At 51.3% G+C, this 23,892-nt stretch overlaps 10 protein-coding genes across 10 annotated transcripts; 7 read left to right on the forward strand and 3 right to left on the reverse strand.

Moving 5' to 3' along the window:
• Positions 1 to 214: 214 nt before the first annotated feature.
• On the forward strand, positions 215 to 1,963 carry N7496_005050 (fatty acid desaturase; the record flags this gene model as incomplete). Its single annotated transcript, XM_056697979.1, has 1 exon — positions 215 to 1,963. One exon carries the CDS (start codon positions 215 to 217, stop codon positions 1,961 to 1,963), a length of 1,749 nt encoding a protein of 582 aa, XP_056556504.1.
• Positions 1,964 to 2,240: 277 nt separating this feature from the next.
• Positions 2,241 to 4,337, reverse strand: N7496_005051 (ASCC2 family CUE domain-containing protein; the record flags this gene model as incomplete). The annotated part of the gene is made up of 1 exon (XM_056697980.1): positions 2,241 to 4,337. One exon carries the CDS (start codon positions 4,335 to 4,337, stop codon positions 2,241 to 2,243), a length of 2,097 nt encoding a protein of 698 aa, XP_056556505.1.
• A 372-nt stretch (positions 4,338 to 4,709) lies between these two features.
• On the forward strand, positions 4,710 to 5,303 carry S10a (40S ribosomal protein uS10; the record flags this gene model as incomplete). The annotated part of the gene is made up of 3 exons (XM_056697981.1): positions 4,710 to 4,751; positions 4,892 to 5,115; positions 5,219 to 5,303. The coding sequence occupies 3 exons, from the start codon at positions 4,710 to 4,712 to the stop codon at positions 5,301 to 5,303; spliced, it is 351 nt and encodes a 116-aa protein (XP_056556506.1).
• Positions 5,304 to 5,758: 455 nt separating this feature from the next.
• N7496_005053 (FG-nucleoporin nup42) lies at positions 5,759 to 7,344 on the reverse strand (the record flags this gene model as incomplete). The annotated part of the gene is made up of 2 exons (XM_056697982.1): positions 5,759 to 7,196; positions 7,253 to 7,344. The coding sequence occupies 2 exons, from the start codon at positions 7,342 to 7,344 to the stop codon at positions 5,759 to 5,761; spliced, it is 1,530 nt and encodes a 509-aa protein (XP_056556507.1).
• Positions 7,345 to 8,525: 1,181 nt separating this feature from the next.
• Positions 8,526 to 9,589, reverse strand: N7496_005054 (ELYS family protein; the record flags this gene model as incomplete). Its single annotated transcript, XM_056697983.1, has 3 exons — positions 8,526 to 9,083; positions 9,138 to 9,367; positions 9,436 to 9,589. The coding sequence occupies 3 exons, from the start codon at positions 9,587 to 9,589 to the stop codon at positions 8,526 to 8,528; spliced, it is 942 nt and encodes a 313-aa protein (XP_056556508.1).
• Positions 9,590 to 9,893: 304 nt separating this feature from the next.
• smc4 (condensin subunit SMC4) lies at positions 9,894 to 14,427 on the forward strand (the record flags this gene model as incomplete). The annotated part of the gene is made up of 3 exons (XM_056697984.1): positions 9,894 to 14,144; positions 14,202 to 14,279; positions 14,332 to 14,427. 3 exons carry the CDS (start codon positions 9,894 to 9,896, stop codon positions 14,425 to 14,427), a joined length of 4,425 nt encoding a protein of 1,474 aa, XP_056556509.1.
• Positions 14,428 to 15,176: 749 nt separating this feature from the next.
• Positions 15,177 to 18,096, forward strand: N7496_005056 (GH92 family glycosyl hydrolase; the record flags this gene model as incomplete). The annotated part of the gene is made up of 9 exons (XM_056697985.1): positions 15,177 to 15,572; positions 15,631 to 15,777; positions 15,836 to 15,956; positions 16,008 to 16,665; positions 16,718 to 17,259; positions 17,311 to 17,399; positions 17,450 to 17,520; positions 17,574 to 17,666; positions 17,724 to 18,096. The coding sequence occupies 9 exons, from the start codon at positions 15,177 to 15,179 to the stop codon at positions 18,094 to 18,096; spliced, it is 2,490 nt and encodes an 829-aa protein (XP_056556510.1).
• Positions 18,097 to 18,856: 760 nt separating this feature from the next.
• N7496_005057 (uncharacterized protein) lies at positions 18,857 to 19,300 on the forward strand (the record flags this gene model as incomplete). The annotated part of the gene is made up of 2 exons (XM_056697986.1): positions 18,857 to 18,910; positions 18,968 to 19,300. The coding sequence occupies 2 exons, from the start codon at positions 18,857 to 18,859 to the stop codon at positions 19,298 to 19,300; spliced, it is 387 nt and encodes a 128-aa protein (XP_056556511.1).
• A 2,238-nt stretch (positions 19,301 to 21,538) lies between these two features.
• On the forward strand, positions 21,539 to 22,706 carry N7496_005058 (glycoside hydrolase family 16 protein; the record flags this gene model as incomplete). Its single annotated transcript, XM_056697987.1, has 2 exons — positions 21,539 to 22,341; positions 22,409 to 22,706. The coding sequence occupies 2 exons, from the start codon at positions 21,539 to 21,541 to the stop codon at positions 22,704 to 22,706; spliced, it is 1,101 nt and encodes a 366-aa protein (XP_056556512.1).
• Positions 22,707 to 23,384: 678 nt separating this feature from the next.
• N7496_005059 (uncharacterized protein) lies at positions 23,385 to 23,620 on the forward strand (the record flags this gene model as incomplete). Its single annotated transcript, XM_056697988.1, has 2 exons — positions 23,385 to 23,398; positions 23,428 to 23,620. The coding sequence occupies 2 exons, from the start codon at positions 23,385 to 23,387 to the stop codon at positions 23,618 to 23,620; spliced, it is 207 nt and encodes a 68-aa protein (XP_056556513.1).
• Positions 23,621 to 23,892: the final 272 nt, after the last annotated feature.

The raw sequence follows: 23,892 nt of genomic DNA on the forward strand, positions 1-23,892 counted from the left end.
CCCCGCTTGTTGACTCCACCTCCTCCGCCCCTGCTACATTTCTGGCTTTCGTCCACTTGGCGTCTTTGCATTTATTTTCTCTGTTCCCTGCAAGTCCTGCCATCAACTGCATCTCCTAGTTCAGAGCCATGTTTCCTTGAATTTATCGCCTGCAGTTTCGGACTCTGAGACCCGTTCCAACTCATCCGCTCCCACGTCGCAACTACCACCAACGATGGACAAGACCGCTTCCCGACCGTCCCGGAAGGACACTGTCCTGAGTCGCCGGTATATTGAGGGACAGATTGCGGAGGGAAAGCATGTTGTTATCTTCGAGGGCCGCGTCCTGAAAGTGGATGCTTACATGAAGTTCCACCCTGGTGGTGAGAAGCCCATGAAGCATATGGTGGGCAGGGATGCGACAGATGAGATCAATGCGTATGTCTATCCCCTGGTGGCCTACCTCCTACACATTCTAATTGAGTGGTTCTTTCTTCATTATAGACTTCACTCGAAAGAGGCCCGCCAAATCATGCTTTCGTATCAGATCGGTCGAATCGAAGGCACCTGGTCCAATTTCCTCCCTCCCATTCAAGGTGGCAAGTTCCGCCCTTACATCGAAGACGCCTGCTCGACCGAAGAGGACCTGTCCATACGAGACAACTCCAGCTCGGAAGGGTCTATTCCCCCATCGCCAATCTTCGATCCGGTCGACTCAAATACCACAATTCGTCGAAAGAATCCCTCTCCAGACACAGACAGTTCTGCCGTCTCAACACCTCCAAACGAAGATGACCAGCCGAGGCCACATTTCCTGGATGCTCGTACAAGAGAAGAGATTGTGTTTGATACGACCAAATACCCATCATTGGACACTGCGAGCCAAGAGAGTATCAAGCGGAAATATCGGGACCTGAATGAGCGTATGCTCGCCGAAGGGTTGTTCGACTGCAACTACATGTCCTATTTCATCGAATGCTGTCGCTACACTCTTTTCGCTTCTCTATCCTATATCTTCTTGCGCCTCGGCTGGTGGGCAATGTCTGGATTTTGGCTTGGTTGCTTGTGGCACCAACTTGTGTTTACTGCCCATGATGCTGGCCATATGGGTATCACACACAACTTCCACGTGGATACCATCATTGGTATCATTATCGCCGACTACATTGGTGGGTTGAGTCTGGGATGGTGGAAACGAAGCCATAACGTGCACCACATCGTGACCAACGAGCCCGAGCACGACCCGGATATTGAGCACATGCCCTTCTTTGCGATATCCCATCGGTTCTTTGACAGCCTTCAGAGTACCTACTATGACCGCAACATGACCTTCGATGCCTTTTGCAAAGTGATGCTGAAGATCCAGCATTATTCCTACTATCCTATCATGATGCTGGCTAGGTTCAACCTCTACCGTCTTAGCTGGGAGTACCTCATTAAACGCCAAGCTCCAAAGAAGGGTCCTGCTAGGTGGCATGTCTGGTTGGAGTATGGTGGTCAACTATTCTTCTGGTACTGGTACTGCTACCTCGTGGTATACAAGACCATCCCAGACTGGAGCAGCCGGCTTACGTTTATCATGGTCTCCCATATTATTTCGTCGCCGCTGCACGTCCAGATCACCCTATCCCATTTCGCTATGTCCACGGCCGACCTGGGTATTCACGAGTCCTTTGCCCAGAAGATGTTGCGTACTACCATGGACGTCGACTGCCCTACTTGGCTTGACTTCTTTCATGGTGGTCTGCAGTTCCAGGCCATCCATCACCTCTACCCTCGCATGCCGCGCCACAATCTCCGCCGCGCTCAGAAGTACGTTACCGAGTTCTGTCGCGACACTGGCATTCCATACGCCCTCTTTACTTTCTATGATGGCAACAAGCAGGTCATCGGCCGGCTTGGTGATGTGGCAAAGCAGCTCCGCATTCTCGAGGAGTGCCGCAAGTCGATTGCCAAGGAGGGTGTCTTCTCGCATCACCATTGAAATGTTTCCTAAAATGTATTGCACAAGCTGCATATGATGAACCAGCGCTTCTTAGCGCCTTAGACCACTATCTTATAGCTGTATGAGTGCTCCTCGATACGACAATGAATCAAATGTCTCTTTTATGTCTAGCAATGACGTATCGATTGTACACATGGATATCGCCACCGCTCTATAATGGATATGCAAATGTCGTAGATAGAAAACAAAGAGGATATCTGTATTCCACGCAAATCATGCCTCGATTACCGTAAATGCGTCTCCAGCTTCCTAATCATCAGCCTGGCAAGCCTCCTCCCCGCGCGATCTTCTTAGCTCGCTGCTGCCGGCGATTATGATTCGCCCGGCTGGCCTTATTTTGCTCCTTCCTTTGATGCGCCACAGCACTATTCTGCTGCCCCTGTTCACCCGATTGAGGCGGACGACCACCTCCCCGGCCACCCCTCCCACGTCCTCTTGCTCCTCCACCGCGTCCACCACCACCTCGTCCTCCACGACCGCTGGTGTAGCCCGAAGACTCCCCCTCGTCAGAATCAACCTCTGTGGGATGCGGTCTCCTATACGAGGTTGGAGCTAGTTCGGGTTGGTTCAATGCACCACTGCCCGCTCCGCTGATATCATCAGCGAGCTTGTTCTCCAATTTTGCGAGTCGCTTGGGGTCTCGCGATAACATGACTGCCCAGCCTTCGATAGCTTCGTCCGTCATGTTGGTCTCCTGCTTGAGCAAGGTGCGGGGCTGGGAGCGACGGGTTGTGGAGTCCCGAGCAAAGATGGCCGCATTTGACTTGTAGGCGCGGAGAAGGACGAGATCGATCTGCTCGGCTGCTGCGCGCTGATTCCGTGCAACTGCATCGGCCTCGGCGTCTGTGCCTGTCGTGGCGCTGTCAACGGTTCCGCCTACATCTGCAACGTCGTAGGTATCATCTCGTTCGTCATCGTCTGAGTCAAAGGTTGCTAGGGCTGATAGAATTGCCGCCTTGTTGATTGCGTGCTTGCTGCGGTCTGCGAGGACTTCGTCCGCAGTAAGCTCGGGATTGGCACGGCCAAATCGCAGTTTTCCTTCTGCATCCCCTGAGAGACTGAGCTCTGCAATGTCGACGTCATCGTCGAAGACATTCCTGCGAGACGGAATTGGTTCTGCGCGCGGCGAGGGGATGGCTGGGGGTGTTGGTCGGGGTTCTAGATGGGCATGACTGGGTTCGGCTGCTGAGGGAAGTTGTTCAGATCGATCCAGAGATTGGAGTTCTGGGGTGAGCGAGTCATCCAAGAGATGCGAGATGACTGTCTCCGGATTGTCGCCGTAGGTGTCAAGTAGTCTCACGACAAATGCAGAGCCGAGGTCCGGGAAGAGATCCTGCACCTGTGATACGAGCGACATCTTGTGTGCATGAAGCTCTTCTGGAATGACAGGGTCTGTTGCCAGTCCTTTGCCTTTATCCACCCTTTTCCGCCTTTGATATCGGTGATGGAAGGGGCTCGTTTCCATTTGATACAGTCGTAGACTGGCCAGAAGATCCTCGCCTCGTTTTTGAGGATGGCTTGCAAGGTGCTTCTCCAATCTCTGTAGCAGATCTGAGCTGCACACAAGGTCTGATAGCAGAGTTGCCTCCTTCTTCATTCCGGGAGTGCCTACTCCTGCACTGGCCTTGAGGCTGAATAATTGGTCCAGCAATAAAGACAAGTTGATAGTTGTCTCCTTCAGTAAAGACACCAGCCCGACATATACATTGGCAACCAAGATCTTGCGCAGCTCTTCCCGGGTAGCCTTTGCTCGATAGGCTTCGTAAAGAGTATCGAGATAATCTGATCCAGCCATGAGGATCTGGCCACAACTCGGTAAGACAGAGGCCAAAATCGTCAAGCGTCGAATATTGGAGATAACTTCAAGGGCTGCTGATTTTCCTGACATGGATATTTGCTTCATCACGAGTGATTTTGCCTTCTCTATGCTGGAAGATATCTTCTCATGATGCAAATCCCAGGCAGCTGATAATGACGTCTTCAACGCTGTGCTGGAAGGGTAGCAGCAACACAGATTGCTCAGAAGCTGCCAGCTTAAAAAACCTTCAGGTGGACTTGAAAGGCTCAGTAGATATCGTCTTGTGGTGAGAAAACAGAGCTTCCGTAATTGTCGAGCTTTAGGTCCAGATTGTAGACTCGAGTCTCCCGCCGCCGCATGTTGATAAAATGAGTCCAGGAACGAGACCACCGAGAGGTCATCGGGAGCTGTATCTTTAAATTTTTGATCCGTGACACTCAGTCGAATGCCGAGCAACGTCATCCATGCATCTAGGCAGGCATCCCAGTCGTTAGATGGAATGGTCCTCCGCACTGCGGGGGAGGGCACTGGGGCCAGCGGCGGGAACTCCGCCATTGACGTGATTAATATGTGGGACAAGATAGGTGAAATCGAGGCGATGGATGAGAAGTAAAAAAGAGAGGATCCAAAATCCGAAAATAATCAACACGAAGAGAACACAACACACATCCCACACGAGGCTTTGCCGCACCTTAACTGGTTACTGCATTTGGTCCCCGAACGGGCGCTGACTCAGCTTTAGATGAGTCAGCACATGCTCCCCAAAACGGACTAGCGTGCGATAACCGAAGCGCCAAGATTTCCCGCACTGAATCTTTTCGCTTCGCTCCACACACAATCTTTATCGGCCCATCATCACCTTACCGAACCCAGCAGTTCAGGTCTTGACCGGCATTCCGTCTAAATCACCCCATCAATCAACTCAAGATGTCTTTCCAGAAGCCCGAGAAGGAGTTCGGCGAGGGCCCTGTACGTTACACCCTACAATGACCGCCCGCCATATCGCATAGCACATACTTCGTCGCCGGCGCATTGTTGTGCGCGAGCATGTCGCTGTCGACAAGTACACACGAATTGCAGGCTTTCCAGATCACTAATGCCCTCTACAGAAGGTCCACAAGATCCGCATCACCCTCACCTCCCGCAAGGTTGCCTCCCTCGAGAAGGTCTGCCAGGAGCTGATCGACCGTGCTCGCTCCAAGTCCCTGCAGGTCAAGGGCCCCGTCCGTCTGCCCACCAAGACCCTGAACATCTCCACCCGTAAGACCCCCAACGGTGAGGGTTCCAAGACCTGGGACAAGTACGAGATGCGCATCCACAAGCGTCTCATCGAGTAAGTTTCCCCCGGACTCGTCAATATGGACATGGCGGGGCATTGAACCCGTCGCGTACCATCTACATGGTCAAGAATATCCTGGCTAATTGTTTTCCTCTAGTCTCCTCGCCCCCACCGAGACCGTCAAGCAGATCATCATCAACATCGAGGCTGGTGTTGAGGTTGAGGTCACCATTGCTGCTTAAATGCACTAGTTCCGCAATGGAATCAGGGAGGGTCTCGGGATCGATTGTCTATAGTGCCGAGCGAATTGCCGGCTCTCGAAAACGGTTGGTCGTTTACTACGAGCCGATATTGGAATATTGTGGTAGATACCCGCTACAACCTGAAAGACAAAAAAATGGAAACATCTTGAGAAAATAATGCTTTGTGCCATTGTAGAGGCTACCGGCCGTCGTAACTTTGCATTGTCATTCATAATAGCTAATTGTTATTGCACTTGCGAAATGCTACGGTATCTGCAATTCGCCTAACTCCGAGAACGCCCTCGCCATATCTGGTTCACTAAGAGACACGTCTCCCAGTGTTGTCCCTCGACGAAAGAAAAAGAAAGAAAGATGAAAAAGAAGATGAAACGAAAGGTGCAAATCATGCTTTGTTTGGTTAACCCGCATGGAAACCGTGTTTCATTGAAAGACGGCTAGAAGTCGAAACTGATCTGGTCTCTCCGTGGGGGGACAGGCGGAATGATACCGTCCTTGAAGTAGCCATTCTCATGGAAGAACCTGTACATCGCCTCAATTTCTGGAGAATAATCCCCAGGGTTCGGCTGAGAATCACGCAAGCTGGCCTCTTCTGGCGGACCATCCGGGAAATGGATAGGAACGTAGGTCTTGTTGTCCTGAGGGTGGAGGTAGCAGGGGGCATCGTTGATGTACTGCACCGGACGACCCTTCCACATGGTGAGGCGATTGCTGCTAGGATCACGTCGAGTCTCGCCCTTAAGTAGTGGGAGAGGATTTAGCGCATCGGGATCATCAATTTTGAGGAATGTAGGAGGGCCAGTATGAGGATGCTCGACGACCACGCCCTGCGGAGCCGCAGGTTGACCAAAGGCCGCGGGCTGCTGCTGCTGTGTAGAAGGGGCACCAAAGGGATTGGCTGGGGTAGATGGCTGTCCGAATGGAGTGGCCGCAGGGGGTTGCTGTTGCTGCTGTGGGACTTGGCCGAACGGCGATGCGGTCTGGGCAGGTTGCCCGAAGGGCGCAGCTGGTTGACCAAAGCCACCCGTTGCTGGTGCAGGCTGTTGCTGAGCAGATGGCTGTCCAAATGGCGAAGGTCCCGGGGGGGCACTGAAGCCCGTAGCAGGTTGGTTCTGTGGGACCTGTGTGAATGGAGAAGCACCCGAGGGCGCACCGAATGCACCAGTTGCCGGAGCAGCAGGCTGGCCAAAGGCAGGTTGGCCGAACGCAGACTGGGTATTTCCGGGTTGTGCGAGCCCTGGCTGGCCGAATGCTGGCTTTCCAAATGCGCTTTGTCCACCACCGATATTTGAAGGCTGGCCAAAAGCGGAACCCTGACCCAAGGTAGATGGCTGCCCGAAGCCCGAAGCCTGGCCCATGACCGAGGGCTGTCCGAAGGCCGATGACTGCCCGACAGTTGATGGCTGTCCGAAGGCAGACCCCTGCTGTCCGAGTGTAGATGGCTGACCAAAGGCCGAAGGCTGTCCGAAGCCCGAGGGGGCGTTAGCGGTTCCGAAAGTGCCAGTGGCTGGACCAGCTGAAGGTTGGCCAAACGGCGATTGTTGAGCTCCAAGTGTAATATCGATGCGGTTGGGGTGTTCATTGGCGCCGTCGATAATGTATTTCATAGCACCGTCGAGGTCATTGAAGGCGGAGTCCATTTGATTCACGGACTCTTGCCACAAGGCTTGTGCCTCCTGGACGGCCTGATCCATGCTCCCCGCGGCTGTCATTTCATAGTGGCGAAGGCGCATCTCTTCCATGCTCAGCTCTCGCTGAGGACCCCCGAACAGCTGACGCGGGACATTGCGAGTCGGCGCGTAGGAAGAGAAGACCCACTCTGGTCTCTTTCCAGCCATGAGGTCGGCTTTGATGTCGTCAGCGTTCATGCCATAGCTGTGCCTTGATATCAGTACAGTGAAACTTATTGTTGCATCATAGGGGATGCTCACTCTGAGGTTTTCTGGGTCGACCCTGCCGGCTGGCCTAGATAACGGCGTAGGTTAGCGAATCGCTTAGCGAACCAGGTCCAGATAGTACGCATGATGTTGGGGTCAAGTTGCTGAATTCCCGGATGGAAAAGCAGAGAGCCACAAGATCCAAGCAGATGCGAGACCAGAGAGAAGGATTGTGCATGTATAATGAATAAAGAGCTGGAGGTGATCGAGACTGAGCTTTAGACCTTGCCGGCGCGGAGTAAGGCAAACGTTTCCGCCATAGACTTGCACCGGCTCATCCACAATCGATCGTAGGTCTTTCTTCCGATTCAAAGGGTTCCTTACCTCCAAATCCTCCGCCAGAGAGTGCACCAAACCGGTTGCCAGATGTGCCGGCCGTGGCACGGCCAGGATGTTCATACTTGCAGCGATCTGACCAGACATCAGCAGCGTTCTTCTTAAGTAGCATACATTCCGAGGGATAACTCACCGCCAAACCTGCAGCGCCCTTGCTGGAAAAAGGAGCAGACCACCATCTTGATGCCGTCACCGCATCAAATCCCGCGTTTGTCGCGACGGACGTCGATTTGATATTGCGATCCTGTGGCGCACCACGGAATGTGAATCAAGAAGGGACTGTGTTAATCTCAGGTTTGAAGATCTCACGGTGAAATGAAGGGCAAAAAGGAGAGGGAGAGGAAGCAGGTGTGGTTGAGGAAGAGATGAGGTGTTGACAAAAGAACAACCGAAGCTGTTTTTTGGAGTTGTCGCGAATCTTATCGGCAGGCTTGTTATCAGTGCCTTATCGATACCGTTATCGAGAGCTACCTGTTTGAGTTAAGTAGTCTTTTCGTGTGGCCTAGAAACTGGTCTCTGGCGTCATTATTCGCTATGTCCTTCTAAGTATTCAGTAAAGGCATTGTTACTCATTTGCAACAGAGAGGAAATGGAAACGATCCAGCATTTCTTAGGTAAAGTTCATTGTGGTGCCAACGATCGTCGGATTCAATACATCGCGGGTAACCTCTAGCCAGTGGAAAAAGCCAAAATATATATGGAAACTGGAACCAGGGCTGCCCTATGGGAAGATGAAGGTTCCAGCGGGACAGTGACGGGCTTAAGTTGTTTAAAATGGATACAATAGTTAGGTTTTAGCAGGCCAGAAAAATTTGGAACTTCCGGTTCGCCATGATCAAAACCTAAATTCAGTGAATTTGGAACTCCAATTGATCGCTTATTCAATTCTTAAGATCATTAAAAAATTGTTCATGTCAAGAATCCTAGCGCACTAGGAAGGGTATACGTTTTGTGTTTGACGCATGCTCTCGCGCAGTGTATCCCAGTTCAACCCATCTACCTTCTTGCCGCCCAGGGATTCCAGCTCTGTCCCAAGGCCGCTCATCTGCCCAGTGGCCAGGCGTCGCATCATGACGGTATCCTTTGCCCCGGGGAAGGATTTGGCACCTCCATGCAGCAAGGTTTCCTCGAACCATTCTTCTTCATCCTCTCCCAATGGCAGGCCGACAAGCTCCATCGCACGCTTGCTTCGTGTCTGGCCCGCCGGTGTCTTGTGTACAAACTCGACTAGTTGCTCGAAGTAACTGCGACGTTGCAACTCGTCGTATTTTCGTGTAAAGTAGAATGCCTCAGTCACATTTGACCGACAAAGGGTGTCAAAGAAGGCCCGCTGGACCTTCTCAGTGGCGAGAGGAGGAGCGGCGGTGAGGTAGTAGGCGATGGCGAGACTATCGTCATGCTTGGGAAGTTGCGAGAGAGTCAAGACATAGAGAATCTCATCGGGGAAAGTTGGAATTAGGGAGGGTTCGGCAAGGAATTCGATTGCGCGCTGCAACTTGTTAGAATTATCATAGCAGTCCGGGGGGCGGAGTGGTGAACGAACTCTGAATTCAAGACGGTCCAAATTCCAGAGTCCCTCAATGAAGAGACGATATTTCTCCGGTAGGTGACAGTCTTGGGCAAAATGCGCCGCGGCGTCTGGCGCACTGCGACAGTCTTTGAGAATGTAATAAATCAAGGCCTGCTTGTGGTGGATATCTAGTTCCGAGGAGACAATGTGTTCGATGAGCGATCGGAGGTCGCCATTGGTCTTCGGCGGATAGACCTTGGTCACTGCGACAGAGAAGGAGTGAGTCAGTCCGTTTTCTCTTCATCTAGGAAGCTTTTTTTAGTGGCCGGACCTCCTTTGATGCCAGCTAGGGCAAGTAGTCGATCAGCGAAGAGCTGGTTCTCTAGTGCCTTGCGGTTCGAGATGATCTGGTCGACCACCTTGGTGTCGTATGAATATTTCTTGTTGAAGCTGAAAATGTGACTGAAATCCTCCCACTGCGCCATTTTTGATCTGTGATTCGGGACGAAGTTGGTGAAGCTCGCAAAGAGAAGTTGCAGAGCTCTCGAGGGCTTCCTCCGCGGAAGGGTAATATTACGATGGTAATCTTACCGGGCGGTGAGGGCTTTGTTATGAGCGAAAGACAGCACCTTGCCTGTTTGGGCGGAACGTAAACAACCCACTTTCCCGCCTGCACCTCTGCGATCCATCTTTTTCCCCTCATCTCATCACCCTCACCCCCCTCTTTCCGCCATTTACCCCTCGCGCCCATGAATCTGGCGCCGAACTGATCAATCTTTGCGACAAAACATGTCTTCGATCGCAAAGGGTCGGCCCTCGCGCCGCGCAGCCGCGCGCCGGAGCTATGTGGTCGAAGAGACCTCCGAATCAGAGGACCCCGGCAACGTCACGCCCACGGTATCGATGCAAGACGACGACGATGACGATGATGATGAGAGCGAGGAAGAGCAAGATTATACCCCCGTCCCCAATAAGTCGAAGCGCGCATCTGGGAAACGGTTGACTCTAGAACCCGTCACACCTGCCACCGTGAAACCGGCGCAAAAGTCACGACGGTCCAGAGCGTCCATCGCACCAGAATCGGAGGAGTCGGATGCCTCCCAGGCCGAAGAAACGGATGAAAATGACGAGAATGATGGGGAGGGACTCAGTATCGCCTCCGTGGTGGCCGACCCCGATTCTCCCTCAAATCAGGCAGCATTGAAGCGGAAGAGCATCGAGCCTGCAGAGGCCGATCCTGCTTCGCCTTTGAATAAGGCGGCACTAAAAAGACAAAGTATGACTCAACCCCTCAAGAGTCGTGGCTCGATCCCACCCAAGTCGACAAAGGGCTCACTTCCCACTCCAGAGCCGTCCGCGTCGCCAGAGCCCACTCCAGCGCGCGCTCATCGGGAAAGTGTGCCACCTCTGTCCGACATCACCGAGTCCGCTGTGAACAACCCGTCTCCGTCGAAACAACCCGAAGAGCCGAAATCCCAAATCTCGATCATCAACCCGAACTCGACTATCCTGGAGAAGCCAATGGACATCGTGATGAAGTCGAGGAACATGGCAATCCCTGCGGCAGCGGAGGAACCTGCGGAAGCGAAGCCTCGCATGATCATCCAAAATTTGATTCTGACAAACTTCAAGAGTTATGCCGGCAGGCAGGTTGTCGGCCCGTTCCATGCCTCTTTCTCCTCCGTGGTTGGTCCCAACGGTTCGGGAAAGTCCAATGTTATTGACTCGCTGCTATTCGTATTCGGTTTCCGTGCTAGCAAAATGCGCCAAGGCAAGATTTCTGCCCTGATCCATAATTCGGCACAGTACCCCGACCTCTCTTTCTGTGAAGTCGAAGTCCATTTCGAACAAGTCCTCGACCTCCCCGAAGGCAGCCACGAAGTCATTCCAGATTCCCACTTGGTTATTTCCCGACGAGCCTTCAAGAACAACAGCAGCAAGTATTATATGAACAAGAAGGAAACTAGCTTCACCGCCGTGACGACCTTCCTCAAGGATCGCGGCATTGATCTCGATCATAAGCGGTTCCTGATCTTGCAGGGTGAAGTCGAATCGATTGCGCAGATGAAGGCCAAGGCCGCAAACGAGCACGACGAGGGTCTTCTTGAATACCTGGAAGATATCATTGGAACTTCTAAGTACAAGACCCCCATCGACGAAGCTGCCACCGAATTGGAATCCTTGAACGACGTGTGTGTTGAGAAGAACAATCGTGTTCAGCACGTCGAAAAGGAGAAGACTGCGCTTGTGGATAAGAAGGACAAGGCTCTGGCTTACCTTCGCGATGAGAATGAACTCGCCGAGAAACAATCAGCCCTTTATCAAATCTACATCAACGAGTGTGCTGATAACGTGCGTGTCACCGAGGAGGCCATCCTTCAGATGCAAGAGCTTTTGAACATGGAGCTTGAAAAGCACGAGGGTAACGAGTCGGGTATCAAGGAGCTCGAAAAGGCCTACAAGCGCGGTGTTCGTGAATATGAAGGCATGGAGAAGGAGTCGCAAGCCCTGGTCAAAGAAATGGCCAAGTATGATAAGGAAAATGTCAAGTTTGAGGAGAAAAGGAAGTTCCTCCTTGGCAAGCACAAGAAGCTGGAGAAGACCATGCAGACCAGCCGCCTTGCTGCGTCCGAGTGTCAAAGCCTAGTTGAGAAGTTCTCTGACGATATCGAGAAAAAGACCAATGAAACGGCTCAACTCGAGAAAGAGATGAAGGCTGAAGAGGAAGAGCTGGACTCGATCCGCGAAAGCCTCAAGGGCAAGACCCAGGGCCTCTCCGAACAGATTGCAGTGAAGCAGAAATCTCTCGAGCCTTGGAATGAGAAAATTAATCAGAAGCAATCTGCCATGGCTGTTGCTCAGAGCGAGCTCGACATCCTGCACGAGAGAAGCAATGCCGGTGCTGTCCTGTTGGAGGAAGCTCAAGCCAAGATTGCGACCATCGAGGAAACGATTCAGACTAAGGAAAACGACCTCGAGGAACGACAGGCCCAGAAGGAGACCCTAGAGGCAGAGCTCGCGAAGCTCCAGAGCGACTTGAAAAAGTACGCTGCTCGTGAGCCAGAAGTTCGTGCCCACGTCTCCAGCGCTCGACAAAAGGCCGACGAGGCCCGGGTCAGCTTGGCGAGCACGCAGAACCGGGGCAGTGTCTTGACCGGTCTCATGCGACTTAAGGAGTCTGGTCGTATCGACGGATTCCATGGCCGCCTTGGTAACCTGGGAACTATCGACGAAAAGTACGACGTTGCCATTTCTACCGCGTGCCCTGCCCTTGACAACATGGTGGTGGAGACCGTAGAGGTCGGTCAACAATGTATCGACTACCTGCGCAAGAACAACCTTGGACGTGCCAACTTCATCCTTCTTGACCGCCTGCCTCGCCGTGACATGTCGACCATCTACACCCCTGAGAGTGTCCCCCGTCTCTTCGATCTCGTCAAGCCCAAAGATCCCAAGTTTGCACCTGCTTTCTACAGCGTAATGCAGAACACGCTCGTGGCTAAGGACCTCGAGCAGGCGAATCGCATTGCCTATGGTGCACGAAGATGGCGAGTGGTGACTCTGGATGGCCAGCTGATTGATGTTTCTGGTACGATGAGTGGTGGTGGCAACCGCGTTGCACGAGGTGGCATGTCCTCAAAGCAGGTTGCAGACACCACCAAGGAGCAAGTCGGACGCCTGGAAGCCGATCTCGAGGAGTTGGAGCGGAAGTTCCAGATCTTCCAGGAGAAGCAACGGAATGTCGAAGCCAACATGCGAGAGAAGACTGAAGAGATCCCTCGGGTTGACACCAAAATCCAGAAGATCATGATTGAGATCGACAGTGCCAAGCGCAGTCTCGCAGACGCCCAGCGACGAGTCAAAGAACTGCAAGTGGCGCACAAGCCCTCCAAGTCCGACGAAGCTCAGGTCGCCGCTCTTGAGAAGCAGATTGAGGCTATGAGCAACGAGATTGATGAGCTCAACAGCGAGAAGAGCGGCATTGAAGAGGAAATCCAAGAGTTGCAGAGCAAGATCATGGAAGTTGGTGGTGTCCGTCTCCGTGGACAGAAAGCCAAGGTGGACGGCTTGAAGGAGCAGATCAACATGCTCAACGATGAGATTTCCAATGCGGAAGTCCAGAAATCCAAGAACGAGAAGTTGATCGCCAAGCACTCGCAAGCTCGCGACAACTCCGAGAAGGAGATCGGCCAGATCACTGACGATCTGGAGAAGCTTGAGGAGGATGTCGAGAACCAGGCCAGCGATGCTTCTGGCTGGAGGCAAAAGGCCGACGAAGCCCAGGAGGCCCTCGAGACCAAGAAGGATGAACTGAAGTCTCTCAAGGCAGAGCTTGACGAGAAGGTTGCTGAACTCAACGAGACTCGTGCTACTGAGATCGAAATGCGCAACAAGCTGGAGGAAAACCAGAAAGCCTTGGGCGAAAACCAAAAACGGAGCCGTTATTGGGAGGAGAAGCTTTCCCGACTTTCCTTGCAGAATATTAGCGACCTGGGCGAGGAGCAGGAATCGACGGAGCTCCAAACATACACCAAGGACGAGCTGGATGCAATGAACAAGGAGTCTCTCAAGGCAGTTATCGCCGCTCTGGAGGAGAAGGTTCAGAATGCGTCCGTTGATCTCTCAGTCATTGAAGAGTACCGCCGCCGTGCTGCCGAGCACGAGTCTCGATCTGCAGATTTGGCTGAGGCGCTCTCGTCTCGCGATGCCGCTAAAGCTCGCCTTGACGGCCTGCGCTCAGCCCGTCTGAACGGCTTCATGGAAGGATTCGGCATCATCTCTCTTCGTCTGAAGGAAATGTACCAGATGATCACCATGGGTGGTAATGCCGAGCTCGAATTGGTCGACTCTTTGGACCCCTTCTCTGAGGGTATCTTGTTTTCAGTCATGCCCCCGAAGAAGAGCTGGAAGAATATTGGCAATCTCTCTGGTGGTGAGAAGACACTTTCCAGCTTGGCCCTTGTGTTTGCTCTGCATCACTACAAGCCGACTCCGCTCTATGTCATGGACGAGATTGATGCTGCTCTGGATTTCCGTAACGTGAGTTGTTTTCCCCTGTCTTTGTCTATCTAAGCTAGATACTAACGCGACACCTAGGTCTCAATTGTGGCGTCTTACATCAAGGAGCGGACCAAGAATGCACAGTTCATTGTCATTTCTCTAAGAAACAACATGGTATGTTCTCTGCTGAACCTGTAAACATTGAACATTGACTAACCTTTTGCAGTTCGAACTTGCTTCTCGTCTCGTTGGTGTGTATAAGGTCAACCACATGACCAAGAGTGTAACGATCGAGAACAGAGACTATATCGAGGGCCGGTAACGATTAGAGGGATGATTCTGCATGTTCTGTGACTATTTCTGCATCCATGGATATAGGTTTTCTGGCTGGATACGGTTGCCTCTTGCTTCTGATGATATCATGGGTTCGGAGTCTTTTTGGATTTTTCAATGAATTTCTTTTCAATTTTCACAGTCTTCGTTCGTCTTTCGCATCCGTAGAATCCAATCTGAGATCTAATTCCATCAATTGTTCGGACTACCATATTTGGCCTAACCCGCCTCACGACGGTTCTCCGCATTGATCACCAAGCAAACTTCGACCAAGCCCACTTTTCGGCTCTCTCATCTTCCAACCATGCCCATCGGCCTTTCGGGTGTTACATCGGTTATTACTCCGCCAGTAACCCTGCCGATCTATATGTCATTGTGTTCACTAAACCCCCACGAAGCACGGCTCGCCGCCACTCTCCATCGTCCCTGATGCCGCCTGCATTGATGCGGGGTAGGTCTGCAAGAAACAATTGGACTGACCTATCCAAGAGAAGGCCCTCTTGCTGATCCGTTATGTTGTATTTTCGGTCAATTCTAGAGCTTCAAGGTTACACTAATCAAAAGGCAGGAGACAAATGTCGGTCTTCGCTGCGCGCTGGAATGTAGCTGCTATAAGTAGGCTTGGAAGCGCGATCTTCACATTCCGCACACCGCATCTTCCTCTCTTACTGTTTGCGCCCGGATATTTGATCCGGAGAGAGGGTTGGCTTTTCTCGAAACTGGCTTGTCTCATCTAAGATGCACTTACATTCGAGACTTGCCCCTACCATAGGGGTGGTGTTGCTCGCGAGTACCACGTTAGCCACCAAGGTAGACCTGTCGCAATATGTGAATCCATTCATAGGCTCTGAAGGTCCTGTCGCAGGCTCTGGCTTTGGCGGCGGTGATATCTTCGTTGGCGGCGCCCGTCCATTTGGTGTCGCCAAGGTTGGGATTGATTCCACGGCGGCGAATTGGAGCACCGCTGTGCTTAATGGAGGCTGGACACCGGATGGAAATGTAACTGGTATCAGCATGATGCATGAGAGTGGGACTGGCGGTTCTCCCAAGTATGGGTTGATAGCGCAGATGCCTTTGATTTCTGTGGATGCTCCAGTCAATATCCTTGACAATACAACTTACAGCCAGCCAAGAGTAAGCTATCGAGTCATTCCTTTTTGAAGATGATACCTTATTTTGATCTTGTTGTTAGGTTGGTGAAGATATAGCTCGCGTGGGATATTATAAGACCCACTTGAAAAGTGGTGTCACTGTTGAGCTGTCTGCGTCGCGACATGCTGGCATCATGGAGTACTCCTTCCCGGAGGGCGAGAAGCATGTGCTTATTGATGTATCTCATGTATGTTGATTGAATGTGTGCAGTCGGCCTCGGATAACAACTGACACGGCTTTCACAGTACCTTCCTGGATCTCCTGGTGATGCGAATGGCCAATTCTTCACTGGAGGAGAGATTCAGATTGAGAACGACGGGAAATCATACAGTGGCTACGGCACGTACGTCGGTGGATGGAATAATGGTGAGCTTTTGTGACCATGCATGACAGTTGGATCTAACATTAGAATCTTAGGTGCCCCATTTACTGTCTACTTCTGGGGAGAATTCGCCAAAAATGCTGACAATTCGCGAACATTTTCTGGTGTCAATACGGATCCCATTCCCCGATACCACAACCTTGCAAACGGCGGTATAAGCGAGCCAATCTATGGGAACGACACAAAAAAGGTGGCCTCTGGGCCTATGAATAATCGCATCGGTGTCCTCTTCACCTGGAAAAACGGACCTGCCTCATCCATTACCTCTCGCGTTGGCATTTCTTCTATATCCATCGCAAAGGCTCGCTCGTACATTGAGAGGGAGATCCCATCCTGGAACCTGAATGACACAGTCACGGACTCTGTCAAAGAGTGGAACGATGATGTTTTCCAAAAGGTCCAGGTACCGCTGGATGACTCCGCCAACATGACCCATGTTCGCCTGCTTTACAGCTCGTTATACTTCATGCATTTGATGCCATCAGATCGAACGGGAGAAAACCCACTGTGGGATTCTGGAGAGCCATTCTGGGATGACTTCTATACAATGTGTGAGTACCACTCCCTTCAAATAATTCTGCTGATTTCTAACGACGGTGTAGGGGATATCTTCCGTTGCACGGTCAGCTTTTACCACATATTCCAGCCCCAATACTACGAGTCTATGATCCGAAGCCTGATTGATATTTGGAAGTATGTCAATTACCGTAAAAATTCTAATTCCTATTTGCTTACCCTGTACCAGACATGATGGCTACATGCCAGACGGCCGATCCGGCAACTGGAACGGACTCGTCCAGGGTGGATCAGATGCGGATAATGTCCTCGCTGACGCCTATGTTAAAGGCCTCCGCGGATCCATCAATTGGACCGAGGGATATTTTGCAATGAAGAAGGACGCTGAAGTGACACCCTATAACACTTTCGACCCCACGGACTTGACTGCCAGCACGAAAGAAGGCCGTGGTGCCCTCGATGACTGGAAGGAGCTGGGCTACGTGTCTCAGGATCACAATACGCGGTGTATCTCCCGCACTGTTGAGTACAGTCTGAATGATTTCGCGGTTAGTCAGGTAGCCGCTGGAGAGATGCCTGAAGACCGAGAAAAGTACCTCAACCGGTCTGCTGGGTGGCAAAACATTTGGGACTCAACTGTGGAGAGTCTCAACTTTACGGGCTTTTTGGCACCAAAGCTCTCTAATGGGAAGTTTAACAGTAGTAGTTATGACCCTCTGTACTGCTATGACTGTGAGTGGTCATCTTACACGTATGAGGGCATTCCGTGGGGTAAGTTGATCGAAGGAGAAGTGGAAGAGCAGCGATCCTAACTGCCTCTAGAATACTCATTCGTCATTCCTCACGATTGTGAAACACTTATCAAGTTGATGGGCGGGCCTGAGACTTTTGAGTCTCGTCTAGATTTGATGGTAAGTGCCGTCAAGCCATGATCGACTCAGAGACTGATAATGTGGTCTAGTTCAAACCCAACGTGTCCGTCCAAAATCTCGGGGCGAATGGCGCAGGCATCACAACTTTGATTAATATCGGGTGAGAATATCTGCAGTTCACTATTCAAGAAGCTTTGCTGATATTGAACTCAGAAATGAGCCTGACTTTGCAACCCCGTACCTGTACAACTACATTAACAAGCAGGCCAAGAGTGTGGAGCAATCTCGTAGCCTGGCTAACCAATAGTATGCTACCAATTAATACAAGACACGACAGTGGACATTGCTAATTATTCCTGACAGCTTCAAAGACGCCGCCTATGGAGTTCCTGGCAACAGTGATGCCGGTGCGATGAACTCCTGGCTATTGTGGCAGATGCTTGGAATCTATCCCATCGTCACACAGCCCGTGTATTTGATCTCGTCTCCTTGGTTCCCTGACCTGAATATGACAGTCAGTGGAAACAAGACGCTGCGCATTTCTGCGACTGGATTGGATGATGGATACTACGTCCAGAGTGTGAAAATCAACGGCAAACAATGGACCAAGAATTGGTTCGAGCATGACGACGTCATGACTAATGGCGGCCACATTGAGTTTGAACTCAGTCAGGATGCAAAGGCGTGGGAGTCTGGAGAAGTACCACCTTCGCCGGGACATGTCCGGTTGGAGTAGCGGTATTGTCGACCAGTTAATGTAGAATCGACAGATTGGTGCCTCGCCGATCACTTGAATCCTTCTGTGCGTATCCTAATTTTCGATGTAAGATTGGAATCGATACAATATTTAGCCTCAATTCACCGCAACGCGAAAGCAAAAGCCCCTTCTGGGCGTATGACCTGCATGAGTCTTGCATGGAGGCTTGTCCAGTCGTCCTTTCAATCGCCCCGCTCTTTACAATCCTCAGCCCCATCAGCCGTAGTTGTCCGAGTCAACCAGCCAGCATTGAGCGCCATTGAAGTAGTGCTGACAGGCAATGTTTAACAAAGGCAGTCGATACGGCCCGACAACCAATAGCCGCGAGTCCAGATGCGAATCTTCCAGGTTTGTGTCGCCAGCAGAGGGGTTGATCGCTGCTTTTCAAGGCGCCAAGACCGACGTTCCTTTGACGTCAGCGCGGGACAGACGGAGAAGGGTAGATATGTGCTTTGTTCCGTGAGGGGTTTTATTTGCGTGTTATAAGTTGTGAGACTCTTGGCCTGTTTTCGAGGTGATTCTTCCTCGCCCATTTTGCAACTGCTTTCGTGTGACTGCGGTTCAGTTGTTTCGCCATTGTCGCAAGGAGTTAATACTCTCTGTCTTGATCCAGATCTCGGGCATATCGTTAACCAGGTCTGTAGCACGGGAATAGAAGTTGTTTCTGATTCCCTTAAATATCTTAAGCCGTCACAAGTGGTTTTACTAGATCCGATGGTCAGTTCCTTGCATGCAATCCATGGCTCAATTCCCGGAGCTTTGGCGGGCCTTCGATCTCAGAACCACGGCTCCGGTCCGACCCCAGATCTTTCAAGTGATCAAATGCTGATTCATGTCTTGTGCATTATAGGCACCTATCATCTCTAACAATCTCGCCCCGCGTGACTCGAATGGCTGCCCGAGTACTCTGAGCGGCGGCGCGATCGCCGGAATCGTGATCGGCTCCATCTTCGGCACGCTGCTTCTTATTTGGCTCTGGCGCTTCTTGCAACTACCCTGGGGCAGCGATGACCTGTCGGATGTTGGATACCGGCCTCCTATCACTCGGACCGCAGCTGGCGACGAGCGAAGACGGAGAAGACGACCTTCTAATGTGGACTATTATGTTGAGAAACCTCGGAACAGTAGTTCGCGACGATATCGCGACGAGGTACGGCGACCGGCTAAGGTGTACTTGTCATGAGGCGCGCAAAGATGAATGAGGAGGGTGTGGGTATGGTAATAGATGGCCCAGAGTAACCATCTATCGATATCGAACGGCGTTTTGGTGAGTCCAAGTGGATTAGGTCTGGATATATCTGCCCTGAGACGGGATCGGGGAAACCTTCGACGTGGGATGAGAGACGACTTCACCTGATGAATACCTGATGACAAGTGATGTTTATGCATTGATGACTATAATTTATTGAATGGGATTTCTCTTTCTAAACCATCCGGGGCTATGAGTCCCTAGTTATCATCTGATTTGCTTTATGCACGACTGCCCAAGACCACGATCTCGGGTATTTCCCTGTGCAGGACGGACTTGAAATCCCCGGACATACTACAAATCCTGTAATGAATGAATAAAGTTCCTAAGATGAAGGATTTACAAATGCACAACAGCTGCACGGAGTACAAACATATTGCATAATGCGACCGGTTAATAACGCGGTGGACCGATTCAATTCCAAGCTGGCTCGGCAGTTTAAGATAAAATTGCACGCTGCGTCAACAGTCTTGGCCCGGGTGCGACGCCGCAAAGCTTCTTCCCCGGCATTTATTCTCGTTGGACGAATAAACGCGGCCAGTGGCGGTGCTTTAGGGTGGTTCGCTCAAATTGTTCGCTAGGACTGGACGAACAGGCTCCATAGCGACGACTAAACGAACGAGAACCAGCATCAGCAAACACCCAAACGCCAAACTGCTGGGGACTGGGAAATTTCCTGTAACTTTGACCTGTGGGTCTCCACAGGGTTGGACTTGGACTTGGGTTCGACACCCGCGATGATTGGTTTTCATGGTGAGTGGGGAGTACCCACAAAAAGGGGACAGTTGTTTCAATTGGAGAAAAAGGGTTTCTGCAGGGAATTGTCCTACGATACTGGCTCAAAATAGAAGATCTGGATGTACTTTCCATACATAAGGGGTGGTGGGAAAGGGGCAAATATTATGTATTGACTCTGTCTGAACGCGGATCATGCTACTGTATGTACTCCGTACTTACCCCTACTGATCGCACGAGAGGGAGCTTATGGTAAGATTATGGTAAAACTCCGGCGTCCTGCCAGATAAACCAATGGATTGTCATTCGTACAAAGGCGTTCACAAGATATGCATGATAGCGACGAATCTAATTTCTGTGTACTCGTGCACTCCCTATCTGTGCAGGCAGTGTTTTTTTTTCGAGCTGGCAGGTCATTTCTGGACGAGGCGTATTTTGCATTCACGCGCTCCTTGGCCTTTTCTTGGGGGGCAAGTCTAGACCGGATTAATCTCGGGGCTCGCCACTTGGCTGTTTTGGACTCCTGAAAACGTCTTGTGTCGAATATCAATCGACCAGAACGAACCGTCTTCTCTACAAGACACTAGAGACAGCATGGGGTAATTACGTTGAATTTAATCTATCACCCTATGGCGCTATCGCTCGGACGTGACACCACAGGGTTCAGTTATCTCCTGATCTGTCCGTTCAGGGTACTCCAGGGTACAATCCACTTTCCACGCCCATATCCCCTCTTCATCTCCACCTCTGTACCCAGCCGTGGATCCCCCTAGTCTTATCGGGGTCTTTCGACGAACCAATGAACACCACTAGACTTGTGCAGACTTGGCGGTCGCGTCCGCCCAAGCCTAAATGAAGGTGTAATTAGGCCCAATCGTTACTAGCGAACCCCTGAAATGGTCTACGGCCAGGCACGGGGCCGGTAGCTGCTTGCTCGATGCAGTTTAGGGGGCGACAGTTAGCGTCCAACCTGCTTCACCCTAACTAACGACAATTGGTTAGAAGCGAGGAAATCATCATAATCTGCGTGCAGCTTTCCCCTTACTGTCCACACAAAATACGCCAAAATACACTCGCCGTGCCCCCAGGGAAACGCTAGTCCATAATGCCGCACATCCACTTGCTCGTCTGGAGTGGCGTTTCCCTTTTCCCCCGGCCTTCTTCTCTGATGCACCTTCTTTTCTGTAACCTCCTCTCTCTCGATCTTTAGAGAAACCCTGCTGTTGGTGGCATTCCACCTTTCCGATCCTTTTCAGGCGTGTGATTCGAATCGCACATCCACTCATTGATATCTATCTCTCGAGGGCTGTATATACTCCCTCGTGTCCATTCATTATCGCTTTCCGGTTGGAATTGCCCCATTCAGCAGCCGTATTCGAGGGGGAACTATAATCTTGGTGTCTTTTTCTATATTCGACTACCGTTTCTTCTTCCACGATGAGGAACTTCTTCACCATCGCTGCTCTCGCAGCTCTGGCCGGCTCTGCCGCTGCCCAAACCTATACCGATTGCAATCCCCTTAACAAGACCTGTCCCGCGGACCCGGCCCTCGGAACTGAACACACTTGGTGGTTCAACTCGACACTCGACTCAACGATTTGGAATATGAGCACTGGGTCGATATCCTATACCAGCGACGCCGCGGAGTTTACCATCTCGAAGGAAGGCGAATCCACCCTTCTGCAATCCAACTTCTATATCTTCTTCGGCGTGGTGGAATCTTGGGTCAAGATGGCCAAGGGTGGGGGTGTCGTGAGCAGTGTGGTTCTGGAGTCGGATGATCTGGATGAGATCGACTGGGAATGGGTGGGATATAACACCAGTGAGGTGCAGACCAATTTCTTCGGCAAGGGTAACACCACCACCTACAACCGTGGCGGGACGCACTATGTCGCCAATGCAGACACCGAGTGGCACAACTACACAACTTGGTGGGATTCCGATAAGCTGGAATGGTGGATCGATGGCAATCTCGTGCGAACTCTGCTGTATACCGATGAGACCGCTTTGGGTGGTAGGAACTACCCGCAAACACCCTCCCAGGTCAAGATCAGCAACTGGCCTGCTGGTACGAAGAGTGCTGCCCAAGGTACCATTGAATGGGCTGGTGGTTTGGTAGATTATTCCAAAGGCCCATTCACCATGAGTGTTCAGCGTATCCGTGTCCAGGATTTCCATTCGGGCAAGGAGTACAGCTACGGCGACAAGACTGGTGACTGGAGCAGTATCAAGGTCACTGGGTGAGTGCTCTACTCGATATATTCTAGCTTACCGATCAGTTTCCTCTAACTACATCTTTTTTCATAGCGGAAACTCGACTGTCCTGGATGAGCTCAACAAGCCCCCTGCCAAGACTCTGGCCGAAAAATGGGCAGACCTTGGAACTGGTGCGCACATTGGAGTTTACGCTGGTGCTGCTGGCGCTGGTGTCCTGGCAATCGTTGCTTTGGCACTTGTGTGCTTGCGTCAGCGCCGGAAGGGTCGCCTTGAGCATGCTCTGGATGACTCGCGGTACGCTACTGAGCGAACAGAGATGCAGAACTTCCAGAACGACTGGAGGCAGACCGAGTGGAAGAACGGCGGCTACAGCAAGGTTAGCAACTAGTCATGCTAATACTGTGTGTACTTTTCCTTCTCCTCCTCGCGTGTCCTTTTTTTTTATTTTATGTTCTGTCCATCGTCATGAACGGTTCTGCGAACCCTGCTCCATCTCTCTCTGTGTACTGTCCCGGTTATCTCAGACCCCATCATGACTTCCCGATATGTTGATGAGTTAGCGCAACTCGTCCTGAGTGCTTTTTACTTCGTGAAGTCTGTGATTGCCGGGAAGAGTAACTCCCTAATGACCATTTCCATCTTGTCCCAGCGTGTTTTCGCTGTTTCCCACCTGCGCTCATTTTATAGGTGGTCCTTCTTTGTTGATATCCATTCTTCGGTTCTTTCTCTTGTTCAAGTTATCGGTCAAAAGCCGTGGGCACTGTACATCGTTGCCATATATTCCTGCCTTTCCTCATCCTCATTGTCCTCTATAGGTCACTATTCCATTCATACACGCATGATCTGTACATATTTCACCAAGACATTGGGTTTCCTCTTCAGATTTTGTTTACTAACCGTCAACATTGCCACCACTAAGTACTAATTGTAAGACAATGTCAAGGGATAGGCTCCCTTACATCAATAAATCGAATCCTTGAGACCGGGTTGCTAAAATTAGCTCTGGGGGGCCTCGGCGAGTCCTCGTCCTGTAAGATGACCTCATCAGTTGAACATTTAAATCACGATGGACTCAACGCTGTGAGATTAAGTAGCACTACTCCATATAGCCACATCGATCATCGCAAGCTGTTCTCTTCGGTCGGCCCGATCGGTGTCCACTCTCCGTCTCCGACCGTAGGCCTTCTTTTCCTGTCGGGCACCGTCAGACACGGCAGAGGCAATCTTGGCCCAGGCGAATCCTACAATTTCTACCAGAAGGACTTGGCAATTGCCGCGGCGGATCGCTCGATCGCGAGATGATTGGCTCTGCAGCAAGCCGAGGCTCCTGGGTGGATCCAGGCATCGACAAAAACGTTTCGCGTACTCCGTTCAATCCTCCCATTGCGAGGCAATTAAATGTCTTTTATGAATGGAATTCGAGCACAGTGACCGATGATATATGATATATGAACACAATGGCAATTAGTGGAATGGCGATCAAGAGTTCAAAAGCTTCGTGTTTTGTCGTTTATTCAACCAAGAGACCCAGCTCAGTTCTAAAAAGGCATCGGCCAACCACGAAACTCGTAAAA

This window comes from Penicillium cataractarum (assembly GCF_028827025.1).
Source record: "Penicillium cataractarum strain IBT 29864 chromosome Unknown utg000004l, whole genome shotgun sequence".
In the NCBI taxonomy this organism is placed as follows: Eukaryota; Fungi; Ascomycota; class Eurotiomycetes; order Eurotiales; family Aspergillaceae; genus Penicillium; species Penicillium cataractarum.